This window comes from Centrocercus urophasianus, unplaced genomic scaffold (genome assembly GCF_019232065.1).
Source record: "Centrocercus urophasianus isolate 14NV4802_14NV808 unplaced genomic scaffold, USGS_Curo_1.0 seq_5, whole genome shotgun sequence".
Classification (NCBI taxonomy): Eukaryota; Metazoa; Chordata; class Aves; order Galliformes; family Phasianidae; genus Centrocercus; species Centrocercus urophasianus.
In genome coordinates this window covers 3541746-3558207 of record NW_024885088.1, presented here as the reverse complement: position 1 = coordinate 3558207, position 16462 = coordinate 3541746, and the positions used below count along the sequence as shown (strand labels likewise).

The following is a 16462-nucleotide window of genomic DNA, read 5'->3' as shown; positions in this document are numbered from 1 at the left end:
CATAGACTCTTATATTGCACATTTAATATTAGGCATTTCGAGACGTAGGAAATTCTACAAATTTGCTATCATTTCAACAAAACCAAAACCACAAAAATTCCTAATACAAAAATTATCTGCCCTCTATAAATGATGCATACTATAAAATACCAAGGCATGATTTCCAATATTAATACTTATGTAAACGCATTATGGGGATATTTAATGATTATGGGTCTACTTCTATCTGAAAGAAAACAACATTCAAAGTTTAGGCGTGATTTTATGTTAATTTTTCAAGTGTGATTCTCTATTCATACTCTTATCTCTAAAATTTTACTGCCAAAAGATTAAAAAACCAACCCTAGGCTAGATAGGTCCTAAAATACAATGCAATTGCTCAAGGACTGAAAAAAAGAAGCAAAACTATTAAGCATCTTCCCATACCACACAGCAATGACTGGAAAGAGTCCATATGAGAAAACTATAAATGAAAGACAATCATAGTGCTAGTATCATGATAAATACTTCAGCAGCACGAAAAAAATAAGTGAATCAAGCAAAGACAATAATATTTTTTCTTCTCCAAGATCACTGGAATCCTCACCACCACCTTTAATAATTTCAGAAAATGGCCTAATAGATGCCTTGCCAACTCAGCACGCGCAACTTGGTACTTGCACAGAGGTTGCTTCCATACTAATGTCGGCAACTATTTTTGTTGAAATAAACTGATATAAGCATTTTTTAATGTTCATAGCAGTACTTAAGTTTTTTTGTTTTTGTTTTTTTTCTTTTTTTTTCTTTTTTAATTCAGCAGTGGAGACATTTCACATAGTTCCATTTCAGAGGTGAGGCCTGCAAGCCTTGGGATCATTTTAGAAGGTGCGTATGTTGTACCAGGCAGCTTATAAGGACACAGGTGTATCAGTCACAGCTGTTTCTTATGAGAAAACAGAAGCAAGAAGCAGAAAGACAGTTGGTGATTAGAGCTTTAGGAAAGAGTTCAAAAGCGGCTTCCACTTATAACCAAGCACTGACCCCAGGAAGAATGAAGCAGCCATAGCCCAATTAACACAAGGCTCATTTCAGCTTTCAGCTTTTTTCAGCTTTTCAACTCAGGATTTTACTAGATCTCACGCATCTTCTAGGCAGCCTGATAAACCCAAATGCAGATTTAGACAAGTCAGTAATACCTTTTTTTTCTTTTGTGTTTACATAAACTTTTACCAGGAATGTGCATATACTACGAACCCTGATAATTAATACCTTTTTTGCCTCAGTCTTTGCTAGCAAGGCCAACTGTTCCCAGGGTACCCAGACCCCCAAGTTGGAAAACAGTAACAGGGAGCAAGGTGAAGTGCCTACAATCCTCTAGGAATCTGCAGGTGACCTACTACATCATTAGAACATTTATAACTCTATTGGGCTGGATGGGTTTATCCACAGATACTGACAGAGCTGGCAGAGGTGCTTACCAAGGTACTTTTGACAATTTACCAGCTGTCACAGCTAATTGAGGAGGTCCCAGTTCACTGGAGGTTAGCAAACACTACTCCAATCTGCAAGAAGGGCAGGAAAGAGGATCCAGGGAATTAAGGCCTGTCTGTCTGACCACAGTATCAGGGAAGGGTATAGAGCAGCAGATCACCTTGAACATCATCTCAAAGCATATGTGGAAAATCAAGTGATCAGATACAGCCTGCACAAGTTTTGGAAAGATGGGCCCTATCTGACTAACCTGATCTCCTTGCAGGACAAGATAACCTGCTGAGTAGACAAAGACGACTGCGGATGTTGTTTACCTGGATCTTAGTAAAGCATTTGACGTTGCTTCTCAAGGTATTCCCCATGAAAGAAAGTCTGCTGGTAGTCTGGACAAGTGTACAGTTTGCTGGGTGAAGAGAAGTGGCTGGATGATTGGGCTTAAAGAATCCTAGCAGGCAATGTTCAATCCAACTGGTGGGCCAGTCACCAGTTGTGTTCCCCAGGGCTCAGTACTGGGGCCAGTTTGGTTTAACATGAGGAATGGATAAGAGAACTGGAGCTATTTAATCTGGTCTGAAGAAGAGGAAGCTGAGGGGAGACCTCACTGCTCTCTAAAGAGCATCCTCACCTGATAGATGAAAAACTTAATATGAGCCAGCAGTGTGCTCTTGCAGCTTGGAGGGCAAATGGCATCCTGGGATCCATCAAAACAGGGGTGACCAGCAGGGAGAGGGAGATGATTGGCCCCCTCTACTCTGCTCTTGTGGGGCCCCATCTGGAATACTGCATCCAAGTGCGGAGCCCGCAGTACAAAAAGGACAGGGAGCTGTTAAAGAGGGTCCAGAGGAGAGCCACTAGGATGGTCAGGGGATTGGAGCACCTCTCCTGTGAGGACAGGCTGAGGGAGCTGGGCTTGTTCAGCCTGGAGAAAAGGCTGTGGGGTGATCTCATTGCAGCCTTTCAGTACCTAAAGGGAGCCTACAAACAGGAGGGGAGTCAGCTCTTGGAAAGGGTAGATAATGGCAGGACAAGGGGAAATGGTTTTAAGTTGAGGGAGGGAAGATACAGGTTGGATGTCAGGGGGAAGTTCTTTATTATGAGAGTGGTGAGGTGCTGGAACAGGCTGCCCAGAGGGGCTGTGGATGCCCCGTCCCTGGAGGTGTTCAAGGCCAGGTTGGATGGGGCCCTGGGCAGCCTGGTCTAGTATTAAATGGGGAAGTTGGTGGCCCTGCATGTGGCAGGGGGGTTGGAGATTCATGATCCCTGAGGTCCCTTCCAACCCTGGCCATTCTATGATTTCTGTGAAGGAAGGATGCAATCAGGAGGGTGTCAGTCTCTTTCCCCAGATGCCAAGTGATAAGATGCAAGTTGTGTCAGGGAAAGTTTTGAGTGCATGTGAGGAAGAATTTCTTCATAGAAAGAGTTCATCATACATTGGAACGGCCTGACCAGGGAAGTGGAGTCACCATTCCTGGAGGTATTTAAGAGATATGGGGATGTGGCACTGCTCTCTACAAGTACCCCAAAGGAATGTGTGGCAAGGTGGGAGTTGGCCTCCTTTCCCAGGTAACAGCTATAGGACAAAAGGGAATGGACTCAAGTTGCACTAGGGGAGGGATATTAAGAAAAAATTCTCTAGAAGAATGGTCAGGTGCTCCAGAAAGTAGTTGAGTCACCACCCCGGAGGTGTTTGAGAAACATCTAGATGTGATAGTAAGGAACATGGTTTAGTGGGCAACACTGGTGGTAGGTGAATGGTTAGACTAGATGATCTTAGAGGTCTTTTCCAACCTTGGCAAATCTATGATTCTCAGGAACATGAATTAGTGAAGGAACTCAGCAGGGTGGTTGGATAATCTATATAATAATAGTGGTTAATAATAACCACCCCTAGGTTTAGGGCTATATAATAAATGGTGGCTAATAATGGTGCTTGGACTTGATATACTTGAAGGTCTCTTCCAATCTCAACGACCCAGCACGCTACCTTGTCTGACCAGAAGGGGTGAAGAGATAAAGCGGATCTAGACCACACAAAGTGCAGTGTGGAGCCTCTTGATTACATCTCCTCCTCCCTCAGGACCTTTACTTAGGGAAGGAACTAGAGCAAGTCTGCTGCTCAAGCAATCACAGTCTTCAATGGTTTCATATAGCCTCTGTCCCAACAGCTGTGCTGTTACTGTTTAAAAGAGCTAGATTAAGTCTACCTTGAAAACAGAATGACAGTCTGCTTCATAACTCAAAGGTAGATACATTCAATTTAGCAAGAACAAAAGTTGTATTATTCTGAAAAAGAGTTAAAGAATACCACCTTTTCTTCTACTTTCCCCTTTATTAAACATACATCTATATTTCTTCTAAAAGAAAAGCAGGGATATTAAACACAAAACAGGACTACCTTTGCATCTTTCCATAATAAGAACAATGGAAAAATCCACAAAGAAATGAATGATATTTAGGAAAAGATTTTAATGCTACCCACTAAGCCACACACCAAACACTACCTAGAAAGATAAAAGAGAATAGTGAATAGCTACATACAAATATTTCTCTACATAAGGTAGTGAGGTGCAGAGAAAGAAAGCACAGCAAGATAATCGTGTAATTAATAACTGCCCTATAATATGAACACACACCAAAAACTCGTTTTTTTGTTTTGTTTTCTAAGATTGGTACAGCTAATCTTAACTTTAGCTTGTCACTTTGTAATAATAATATTTTAACATTGCAGTAGTTATGTTTTAAAAAGCAGGTTGACAAGATCGGGGAATAAATGAAAAAAAATGTTTAAATGCATCATTCCTGAAGAGTACGAGACATTCCCTTCACCTCTTCAGTCTTTTCATATGTTATTCTTCTTTCTTTCCTATTCTTATCTTAATTTCAACACAAATAGGTCTGGTAAGCTGGTAAGCAAGTCGTAACATCTTCTCTGAAAGAAACAATAGAAAACTAACACTGGATGGATCTATCCACCCCACTAATTAGATACACGTTAATTAGCTTCACTTTCTGCTCTACAAACGCATCCTTAGACAAACATTCCTTAAGGCGAACCACACACTTTAGCTATCCAAATAGAAGACTGTGACATGCTTACAACACTGAAAATAGAAATGGGTTCATTTATAAAAAGTACCTTTTCTGAGGATCCCCATCAACTTCAACTGTATCCCTGTAGAAACAGGTAATGAAGTAAGCAGAATGTACACTTTGAAGCAGAAAATCATGACACAATATCCCCACTAGAAAAAGTTGTTGCAGAAAAAGTTCAGCGGAAACCCCACTTGACAAGTTATTTTCAGCAAGAACATTCGTTTTTAGAAACTATGAATTCTTATAAACTATATCAACTGAATATTTCAACTGGATGTGATTTTTTTTTTTTAGACAGAAATTTCTCTAAATCAGAGACAGACCCAAACTTCAAGCAAATAGCACTGATGAAGCAGCATTCTCATTAAATAGGTAAAATCAATTGATGCTTCTGAGAAACACTTTTTTTCTAGAAGTTATTGTCCTTCTGAAGTGTTCAGAGATCTAGAAGACAGACTTGAAGCTGTGAGTTGACAATTACATCAACATCTACAGTATGGCTATGTTCTGTGGATCAGTGACTACACACAGAAAAAGATAACTGCTTTAAAAATCACAAATGGATGTAAATTTCTTACACACACACGCACACTTTTTTTTTTTAAAGGTGGATTTTCCACATAGTTTGGAGATGCCTGCCATACAGAATATCTGCATGCTGACTTGCATCCTGATTTCTGGCTGAGAAATATAAATTAGATTTATTAAAATTAATTCTTCCAAATTTACAGGAAAATACGTGTTTGGTTAACTTGCAGTTACAGAGTAAGAGAAAATAGTTGACTGTATTATCTCTACAACAAAGTACGACCTGCTTAAAAAGACTGAGCTCTACTGCAGGAAAGTACTCGTTTTTAGGTCACAGTTCCTTCTGGATATTTAAATGGCTGCCCTGGTCACTGAAGAAGCAGTTCTGATTCTACATAAAAGACTTTAGAGATGAAATTCTAGCACTTCAAGCAATTCAGTCATTTGTTGCAAACAGAACTTGTCTTTACATGCAGGGAAAGAAAAGAGAGGCAGGACTCACATTTTATCATGAGACAAATGCCCCAAAAATTTCGCTTACACCTACATCAGAATCCTACCCCTACCCCTTGGATAGAAGGATTCTTTTTTCTAGTTTCAAGTGCTCCAAAGAGTCAAACAACACATACAGAAGAAAGTAAAATAAATAACTGTAATATATAAAGGAAAGAGGATTCAAAAGTTACATCATAGAAATAATACACAAACAACTCAGATTTTTGTAGAAACAAACAGAAATAATTTGCTTACTGGTTATCAGAATCACTTCCTTTGCGCTTCCTTGGAATCTCAACCACAGAATTGTTGAAAGAAGTGGTAGCAGGCTTAGTTATTGGATTCATGAGGCCGGGGACTCCAGAAGCAATGCACGAGTTTCCATCTACTGGGAAATTATCTGTGAATGAGAAAAAAAATAAGCCCAGTGTACAATAAGAACATCATGCATCCATTCTGGTTTTCATCTGGGAAAAAAAAAAACAAACACCTGCATGGGTGCCTTTCACACCTAAGATACAAAGCCCACAGAAGTTGCACAGCAAATACCTATGTACATAAAAAACACAGTCTTTGAACACTCACATCAAGCTCTCATCAACTCATTCAGCTCACCAAGGCAATATAAAATACACTTCACTTTTTCTTCACTCAGTCCTAGCAGATTCTGCTTAAATCTCCCAGCACCTCCAGAATCCCGCTGTAAAGTCACACGATGTATCCTCAGCTAGCTGATCAAAATACTAACTCTAGATTCAAATTTAAAAATATATAACATGAACTAAGCTTTTTAAAGCAGCTGAACATACAGAAAAAAAATGTGCCATAGTTCTGACATAAATCTATGATTACTCGTAACATCAGCCATGTAAGTCAAGACAGCCTTAAAAACTTGTCAAGTTCTGCCTCAGAGTTCCTTTTGAACTCTTTCTCTCAAGGCAAACTACTTTGTTTCTGGGTTGGACAAAAAAGAAGTCACAAGCCAAAATAACCCCAGCAACTATTTGGGAAGAAAAATACTCTCAAGGAATTTTAGTAACCTTTTTTTCCTGTCTCAGTGTAAAACCATCACAAAGAACTACTCAGCTTAAAGAAACAGGACTGACCCTGTTTGAGCAAATATAGGCACTCCCATACACATCCTGAGCTAGCAGGGAAAGTATCCAAAGACATACAGAAAGGGTTTTTACAGAAAGGGTTGTTAAGCAGTGGAATAGGCTCCCCGGGGATGTGGTTGAGTCACCATCCCTGAATGCTTTTAAAAACCTTTTGGATGTGGTGCTCAGGGACATGATTTAGCGTAGGGTTGTTAGAGTTAGGGTAGTAGGGCTAGGTTGTGGTTGGACTTTAAGGTCTTTTCCAACCTGAGCAGTTCTATGATTATGACATACATCTCAAAACACCAAAGGATTAATTCCACGAAGCAGCAGAAGATGGATTAACAAAGGTCACTTAAGGAAGTGGGCATCTCCTACTTTAGCTGCAGGCAAAAACCAAGAAGGCTCTTTGAAAACCCAGCAGGAAGAAAAACGGAATATTACAGAGAGCTTTATTTTATTATATCACTATTTTTTGTAACTGTGCTGCCTTTAAATGACGGATCAAAATCTGTAAAAAGAATGACACGCAGTGTACGCTTTTTTCCTCTTAGGTGTAAGCACATCTTACACCAGGAAAATGAACTTCTAGGCTCTCATTTTCTGTAGGAATATTACTTTGCAGAGTTCAATCAAATAGGCTAATACTTGAACAGCATCGTCTGGTCTGCCACTAATCCTCTTTCTACCAAGTCAGACTACACAGAGTCAGCCCCTGTTTTATTGTAGAAATCTCTTTAACTCGTTAAGCCACAGTGGAAGTTCCAAAGCAAATGAGGTAAAAACGCAAGGAATAACAAAACATTTGTCAAATAAGTAACAGCTTCTGGGCATCTGCAACAGAAACACAGTTATTTCAAACACACAACTTAGGCCAATTAAGGTTATTAAAGTGATTTTTAAAGAAATTACACCATGTATATGAGGGCACAAACGGCAAATGTTTCAAATATCTTTCTCATTCATTATCACTCTATAATAGTCTCATCTGATATTTCTATCACATTCTTGCAATTATAAAAACAAATAAAAACTCCAACAATTCCAAAGGAACTCCTTTTTGTGAAGAGTAGTTCTAGTTCACTTATCAAACACCAGTATACAATATCACTATGGCACATTTGTGAAACACAACCATACTTTTACACATTCAGCACAGAGTACTTATTAAATAGAAATCTAAATGTACCGAAGGCAAGAATGCTTTCAACACAACAGATCCTTTCAGCCTTCAATAAAGCAGGGCAGAACAGACCCACTGACCTAAATACTCCTTTGCACACAGATGGCCAGCCTGCTTTCTAAACCACTTCCCTTAAAGAAACAAAATGAATTCAAACGAAGTACCATTTACAGCCTTTCCAACTATATGTCATTTTATCACAATAACTAACATTTTTCCTGGCATTCTGGCAATAAATTCTGAATACCTGCACCTACTTCCTCTGTGTTTTCCAATGTTGTCCTTTTTTTCTTAACTAAGAAAAATTTAAGTGTTTAATCATCAGCAACAATGACCCACTGAGAACTTGACTATCAAAGTGTGTAGGTGACAGATTGAATCCTTGACCAATATCACTGTGACACCTTAAACTAAATACCATCTAAAATGCCATCTAACTTTAACTTAAGGAAGACAAGAATCTGTATTGATTTCTGCCATGTAGAGCACGCAGCATATATTCTTTACGTGCATTTGCTGAGAGTCTCAACAAATAAATAGGAAAAAAATCCAAAGCTTTAGAACTACCAAACTTAGTATAGAAGAAATTATTCTGAATTCAGTTCTGAATTCAAGAGACAAGAACGGGCATTTTTCATACCTACTACTCACTGAACAAGCAGCAGATGAAGCAGTTCATAAAGCGAGGTCAGCTTTGAGAAGTCAGCAAGTGCTTTAAAATAACCCCTTGGGGCTTTCTGCAATAGCTCTGACTATGGACTAGGTGATTCCAAGCTGCTCGCCCTCTCCCTGAAGAATATCTTAATCTCCTGCCCTCTGCAATGAAAGATTCCTTCATTTCTCTGTTTATAGCACTTCAGAAGAGATGGATAAAGTGTTCAGAAATCATTTGGGTCAGAAAGAGCATGACCTAGAATGTAGTCCAATAACAAGGAACTGCTTCTATGACAGGAGATTCTCATCTACATTCCTACCATTCATTAACAGTAAAATCAAACATCCCTAAGAAAATATGAAGCAAAACTAAACATTTTCCACTTTCATAGCATTCTTGCTTCAAGAACAATAATATCCAAGTTTATTTTCTCGGGCGACTGAAATAACTAAAATCATTAGCCAGTTTCTAAACTACTAATATAATTCAACTAGAGACATTTTGTTTTTCCAGTCCAAATGCTATTACTTACAGACACCTGGTTTGCAAGTCTAACAAAATTCAAACTTGAATGACACTATTCACTAATACTACTATTTATTTTGCAGTTTTATTAAGGCCTTTGTATACAGATAATTTAAGTTTTAAAGTTAGGTGAATAGCTCCTTGAAAACATATGCCCATATATGATTCCTGCTTAGTTCTCAGTATGAACCCCATATATACCTATCAACACAAAACTACTGTCTAGGGCTGGGATACAAAGTAAGGATCATCTACATGTAACGCTACACTCCTGTGTTCAGCAATAGTTCTGTGCAGATCACATGCAACGCATCAAAATATAAGGCTTGGGAGATCTAGATTTTTCTAATTACTGACAATATTTTCTAAATACATGCCATGTTTCTGAAATTTTCACTAATAACAGGTCTGAGGTTTTCATAGAACCGTATTGTGGTTCTGTGAGGGACCTCAAGTATCACCAAGTTCCTGCCCCTCTGTCATGAGCGGGGTTGCCAATCACTAAATCCAGCACTAGATCATTCTGCACAGGGCCCCATCCAGCCTGGCCTTGAACATTTCCAGGGATGAGACATCCACAACTTCTCCGGGCAGCCAGTTCCAGTGCCTTACCACCCTCCTAGCGAGAAATTTCCCCTGAGGTCAAATCTAAATCTCCCCTCTTTTAGCATAGACACATCCACCCTTGTCCTATCACTATCCACCCTCGTGTTGGTTTGGTTTTTTGTTTAATTTCCTTCCTGTTTCTCAGCTCCCTTCAAGTCCAGCTCCCTCAGCCTTTCATTCTAGGAGAAGTGCTCCAGCCCCCGATCATCTTTGTGGTCTCCTGTGGCCCTGTTCCAACTGCTCCATGCCTTTCACATGCTGAGGGCCTCAGACTTCCATGGGGCCCCCCAAGAGCAGAGTAGAGAGAGACAATCCCCTTCATCTCCCTGCTCGCCACATCTCTTTGACGCAGCCCAGGATACTGTTATCCCTCTGGGCTGCAGGTGCCCACTGCAGGCTCTCATTATGTTTTTCATCTACCAGGCCTCCTAAGACCTTTTCTGCAGGGCTACTCTCAAGGAGTTCTTATCCCAGTCAGTACACTTATTTGTGATCAACCAAAGTGTAACACCCCGCACGCTGAACCTCATAAAGTTTACATGGGTCCACTTTTCAAGCCAGCACAAGACCCTCTGGGTGACATCCTTCTGCTGTAACAACTGCAACACAGAGCTTGGTGTAATCAGCAGATTTGCAGAGGGTGTGCTCAACCCCATCATCTACATCACTGATAAAGATGTACCAGTCACAAGACAGAATGCTGGAGGTCGCCACTCATCATCAGCCTCCACCTGGACATAGAGCCATTGACAACTACCCTCCGGTTGCAATCTTCCTCCCAATATTCACCAAATAGTTCACCCTTCAAACTCATCTCTCTCCAATTTAGAGATGAGGCTGTGGTGTGGGACCATGTCAAAGGCCTTGTGCAAGTCCAGGTAGACAGCATCAGCTGCCCTTCCTTTGTCCACCGATGTTATTGATTCCTAAACAAAGACAGTCTATCAGAAAAGAGTTAAGGCCAAACTCCGTCAGCCATAAATGGTGAGATTCATCTGAGCAAATAATCATGTCCACACATGAGCTAGCCATTCTAGCTTCTCTTGGAGAGTAGAAGACATTTCTAGGGTGATTCATCTCAACTTAAAATAGACTCCTACAATCAGTTTGATGAAGTACATTTCTAGGGTGATTCATCTCAATCTAAAATAAATTTGCACGCTTAGATGAAGCGCAGTCCAAGAGTGCCTACCTCCTTCCCTTCAGTAATTACTCAAAGAAGAAAGTAACTAGCTGAGATGCCAATGTCTACACTCTAGATATCTAAAGGTAAGTGAGATGAGTCCCACCCAAGGTAGCTATAAAATTATCATACAATTGTTACAATGCAGCAGCCACAGACCGCTGCTGTTTGCCTCACATACATTGAGGTTTAAATTCATAACAGCCTTTCAAAAATCACTGCCTTGATCACACATCACTACTCCATGGCCTACTCATCCCCCCCCAGTGAAAGTTTAGCTTTTGGCTAAACATATGTTTAACTCCTCATAGGTTTTCCTGAAACATTGAGTGATATTAATACATCAATAAAAAAGCCATCAGCTCTCATTTAGACAGTTTTGGGGTTTTTTTTAAAATAATAATAAAAGAACGTCTAAATCCATCTACCAGAATATTGCAGCAAAACATATTCATTGATATTTTCCAATCACCTCAGCAAACAACAAAACAGAAGAGCCCAAACAGCTACGGGTGGCACACTATGTTTTCTGAGGATAAATGTACACCACAGACTTTGAGAATTACTCTGCAGCTGCTTAAGTTATCAATGTGGTAACACTAACACAAATCTTTCTAAGAATAAGAACGCATTTACAATCCAACTTCCCATTTTGAAACACTTCCTGGCAGAAGATGAAAGAAGCTCCTTTGAATTTAAGTTCCTAAGACCACAGATACATTTTTCCAATCTTTTGAAAAACATTCTATAACATGCTTTAAATAATCAAACTATTAAAGTGCGTATTTTGCAAACGTATGTTTCCTCGGCACGCACAAAAACCATTTGCAAGAAATTCAAGCTTTGGCAAGTTTAAAGAACTCAAAATTGTGCTGAAAGTGGGTGTAGTTACGATGATACGTAAGTGGTCCTTCCCCTGACTACGTAAATGACTTACTGAAATTGAAATCCATCCACAGGAGTTATTAGGCTGTATCTATGTTAGTAAAAGCTGTAGTACAACAGTTTAATAGACAGAAGCAGGTGATTGCAGCAGAAGTCCCTGTTTCTAGTTTTAAAGTAGTCCAATGAGCTTATGCTAAATTCCATTGTCTGGTTCAGTGAAGAAAAATCCTTACCATCCACGTGTTCTAAAGCTGTCTGAGAACCAACCCTTGGCTTAAGTTTGGAGTTGGAGAACATTTGGGCTGGAGTAACACTCACCTTCCTACAGTAAAGTTCTAGTTCAATTTTTTCTGAAAAGAGTTCAACCCATCTATAGCAAAAATGCACTGCAAGCCAAACCAGCGAGCATGGAACAAGGATGATCACATCAAAATAATGCTGCTGCTTTGAATCAGAATGCTAACACACACACAGCCTCTGAGTACTTACTTGATGCAAGGGTCTCAGCCTGAAGCCCTCATGAATGCAATCACACAGAGAAGCAGGGGTATTCTGCCTCCCGCCCCCATCATCCCCAATATCTAGGTATATAAGCAATCTAATCTAATAATTTCCAAATCAAAGAGATGTGGATTTGATGGGTGGACTATCCAGAGGATAAGGAATTGGTTGAAAGGCAGCAAAGGGTGGTGATCTGTTCCGTGTCCAGGTGGAGGCTGGTAATGAGCGGCGACCCCCAGGGGTCTGTCTTGGGACCAGTGCTCTTCAACATCTTTATCACTGACATCAATGATGGAATCCGGTGCACCCTCAGCAAGTTTGCTGATGACACCAAGCTCAGTGGTGTGGTCGACACAGTGGAAGGAAGGGATGCCATTCAGAGGGACCTTGGCAGGCTGGAAGGGTGGGCCTGGGTGATCCTAATGAGGTTCAACACAGCAAAGTGCACAGTTTTGCACCTGGGCCAAAGGAATCCCAGGCATCCTTACATACTGTAAGGAGCAGTCCTTGAGAGCAGCCCTGCAGAGAAGGATCTGGGGATCCTGGTGGATGAAAAACTCAACATGAGCCAGCAGTGTGCTCTTGCAGCTCGGAAAGCAAAAGGTATCCTGGGATCCATCAAAAGAGGGGTGGCCAGCAGGGACAGGGAGGTGACTGGCCCCCTCTACTCTGCTCTTGTGAGGCCCCATCTGGAGAACTGCATCCAGGCCTGGACCTCCCAGGACAAGAAAGACAGGGAGCTGTTGGAGAGGGTCCAGAGGAGAGCCACCAAGATGATCAGAGGGCTGGAGCACCTCCACTACAAAGACAGGCTGAGGGAGCTGGGCTTGTTCAGCCTGGAGAAAAGAAGGCTGCAGGGTGACCTCATTGCAGCCTTTCAGTACCTAAAGGGAGCCTACAAACAGGAGGGGAGTCAGCTCTTGGAAAGGGTAGATAACAGCAGGACAAGGGGAAATGGTTTGAAGTTAAGGGAGGGAAGATTTAGGTTGGATGTCAGGGGGAAGTTCTTTATTATGAGAGTGGTGAGGTGCTGGAACAGGCTGCCCAGAGAGGCTGTGGATGCCCCGTCCCTGGAGGTGTTCAAGGCCAGGTTGGATGGGGCCCTGGGCAGCCTGGTCTAGTATTAAATGGGGAGGTTGGTGGCCCTGCATGTGGCAGTGGGGTTGGAGATTCATGATCCTTGAGGTCCCTTCCAACGTGGGCTGTTCTGTGATTCTATGATAATCTAGATTTTCTCAACCAGGTTATAACTCAAGACACACAAGTTTTGTAACACTTGACACACTCAAACTTTTCATTTGAAGATGTCAGCTGTCTCTGACTACTTAAGCAATTAGGGATATCTACCTGTACCTATACATAAGCACACTCACACAAGACAGCTGATGATTCAAATCATTTCCAAAAGCTTAACATCACGTAAATTGATTTATTTTACCACAGAATTGTCTTTCTAAAATTATTCTAATTAATTCCTACTGCATGTTTTCATTAAGGAATGAAAAAACTATACCAATATCCTATATACATACAGTACTGTGTGAGAAAAAGTTTATAGGTTCATGCATCATCAGACAGGTCCTCAGGTCTAAATACAAGTAAAACAACCAACCATACTTTCTAAATAGGAGTGAGAGTTGCATTACATATTTCTGCTTTTAAAGCTTTATAACAAGTCAATGAAAACCATATTCAGACTATTTAAAGCAAGTTTATCATCCGGACCACAGCCCACTGAGTACACAGTTAAAGCTGGGGCAACCATTTTCATCTGGGTCAAGTTGTGAAAACAGTAGAAATGTGCTGCATAAAACATACGTGGTTTTTTTTTTTGTTGTTGTTGTTGTTTTTTTTAACATTGCATTTTATAAGCATGCATGAAACAGAAGAAAGATGCAAACAGCACTGATAAAGCCATCTTAAGCACAATACTAAATAGAGAATTAACTCTTCTAGGTTAGCTTAAGGACACTGGATTGGTTTTTAATGCCACCAGTAGATTAAAAGAAAAAATTTAATATCCTATATTACAGAAATGTAAACCAAATATTAATACGGGCCATTGACAATTTTCTGTATCTATTTTTAACATTCAGAAGAAAATAATCAGGAATCATAACTTACTAATTAAATAATATTTTCACTTAATAGACCTTAAAACACTAATTATTTGCTCAAACCTATTAGCGTATTAAAAAGCAAGACTGTAACTAATGTAAAGATACCTAAAGCCCTTGGAAGATCACCCTGCTTTCCTCGTCACTTCCAGGCTCAAATCAGGTCACTGACAGAAACTGAGAGTCTCATATATCTCAATTTATTACTGGAGGAGAGAGGGAGGAGAACACTGAAAAACAAACAAGCAAAAAAAGCTAACACCAGTAACTCTCCAATCACATACTGCTAAAGGAGTAGAAGATAGCTTCTATCTTAAGTAAAACACTGGCTTTGTAAGTCCGCAGCACAACTTCCATGGTTTAAACAAGCCCTGGGGAAGGAGTTCTCAGAGCACCTCCAGTCACCCACAAGGATATTTTTCTTACAGTGAAGACGATTCTTAGCTGATACAAACTGCCCAGTTTAGAGTTGGTTTTTAATAATGCCCAGGTGTACTAACAGCAATGTGCACCTCAAGGGAGAAAACTCCACAGCTAATATCAGTGTGGATCTATTCCATGCTAATGAAGATAATTTTATCTTTAAAATAAAATTAATCAAGACTCCATCTCTTCAAAATCTGTTAGAAGAACAGCTACAAACATCGATTAACAACAGAAACCACGTAGTAGGGTTTCCTCCGCTCCAATACGGAAAAGCCTACGGTTCACCGCTTTCCCACTTAATGCAAACGTCTGCACCGAGCTTTATTATTATTATTTCCTCCCCTTACGGTACGCGCATCATAAGGAATTACACCACTACTTCACCAACCAAGCACACACAGACAGAAAAATGCCTCTTTTTCGCCTCCCCCCGGACAGCCAGGATCCCCGTAAACGTTAAAACACACAGAACCCAACCCAAAGCACATTAAAACGGCGGCAAGTAGACCTCAAGAACCGGCACTAACTGAGCAGAAATGCAGCGGCGACTTCTGCCTTTCAGAGCCCCGAGCACAACGCTTCTTTCGGGCTCAGCCTTCCGCCTAGAGGAAGCGAGGCACCGAGCAGGAGGAACACGGACAGCTGCTGCTGCTCTGCTTTACAGCCGCCCGCGTTACAGCAACTTGCTGGAGCACACAGCGGCCAACATCGCTACGTTTAAATCACATTAGCCGCAAAAAAAAGAAGAAGAAAAAGAAAAAAAAAGGAATATTAAGAGTGCAGCTAATCGCGTGTCGGGAACAAAATACCACGAACTAAGCCGAACGTAGAAACACGTCCAGCTCGAACCCCATCCGTGCGCTGCCACATCTGCAGCATGACAGCGGAGCGCACCCACCTCCAGCGGTTCGCCGCTCCTCCTCGGCCCCTTCGGCGCTCCCCGCTCCTGCCTCGGCCATGGCGGGCGGCCCGAGCCCCGCTCCACAGCGCCCCCGGCCCCGGCGGCATGCGGGAGGTGAACTAAGGTGAGAAGGAACGGCCCGTCCTGCCGGCCCGGGGGCGGGCACTTGGGCGCCCAGCCGGACCCCCCTCCCCCGCCTCCTTGGCGCCTCCTCAGCAGCGCCGGCACCGCCACCGTCCTTCTCCCTCCCAGCCCGCCCGGCGCCTCGCGTCTCGCGAGATTTGGGGCCGCGCGTGAGTGGGGTGAGGTCGGTCTCCACCGGCCGCCGGGGTGAGGTGAGGGGGTGGTTGGCCTCTCGGCTGCCGTGTCCGCAGGCAGGCAGGGAGCGAGTGGCTGAAAGCCAGGATTCCCCGAGTTGCTGAGGCTGTAACTATGTTCTAGGCTGGTATCAGGTGTGCGCTTTCCATAGTATCATTAAGGTCGGTAGAGAACTACAAGACCGTCTATCTTACCTATCATACCATGGCCACTGAACCACGTCCCTCAGCGCCCTGTTTGCACGTCCACCGCTTCCCTTTGAAGTGAGTTAACCCGTAATCCTCGTTGCGTTTTGGCTCACATCCCGAAGTGGTATCGGCGTGTGCAAACTGTTCTTTTAGCACGGGAAGCTCAAGTTGTAAGGACTTAATGGGCTGCAGCTGCAGTGGGCGTTGGCTCCATGGCACCCCTCTACAGCTGACCTCTAAGCGGTCCCACAGTACGGCTGCTGGGACAGCAGCAATACTTGTTTTTCTCTG

The 16462-nt window shown here is 41.9% G+C and overlaps 1 protein-coding gene across 2 annotated transcripts in view; it reads right to left on the bottom strand.

Moving 5' to 3' along the window:
• ARNTL2 (aryl hydrocarbon receptor nuclear translocator like 2) overlaps positions 1-15764 on the bottom strand; it is a 38245-nt gene extending 22481 nt beyond the window's left edge. For both annotated transcript variants that reach the window (XM_042834919.1, XM_042834921.1), the window contains exons 1-3: positions 15663-15764; positions 5842-5986; positions 4607-4642 (exon numbers count right to left, since the gene is read on the bottom strand). In XM_042834919.1, coding sequence (XP_042690853.1) covers positions 4607-4642; positions 5842-5986; positions 15663-15723 — 242 coding nt within the window. In that variant the 5' untranslated portion in view covers positions 15724-15764. The remainder of the gene's footprint in view (positions 1-4606; positions 4643-5841; positions 5987-15662) is intronic.
• Positions 15765-16462: the final 698 nt, after the last annotated feature.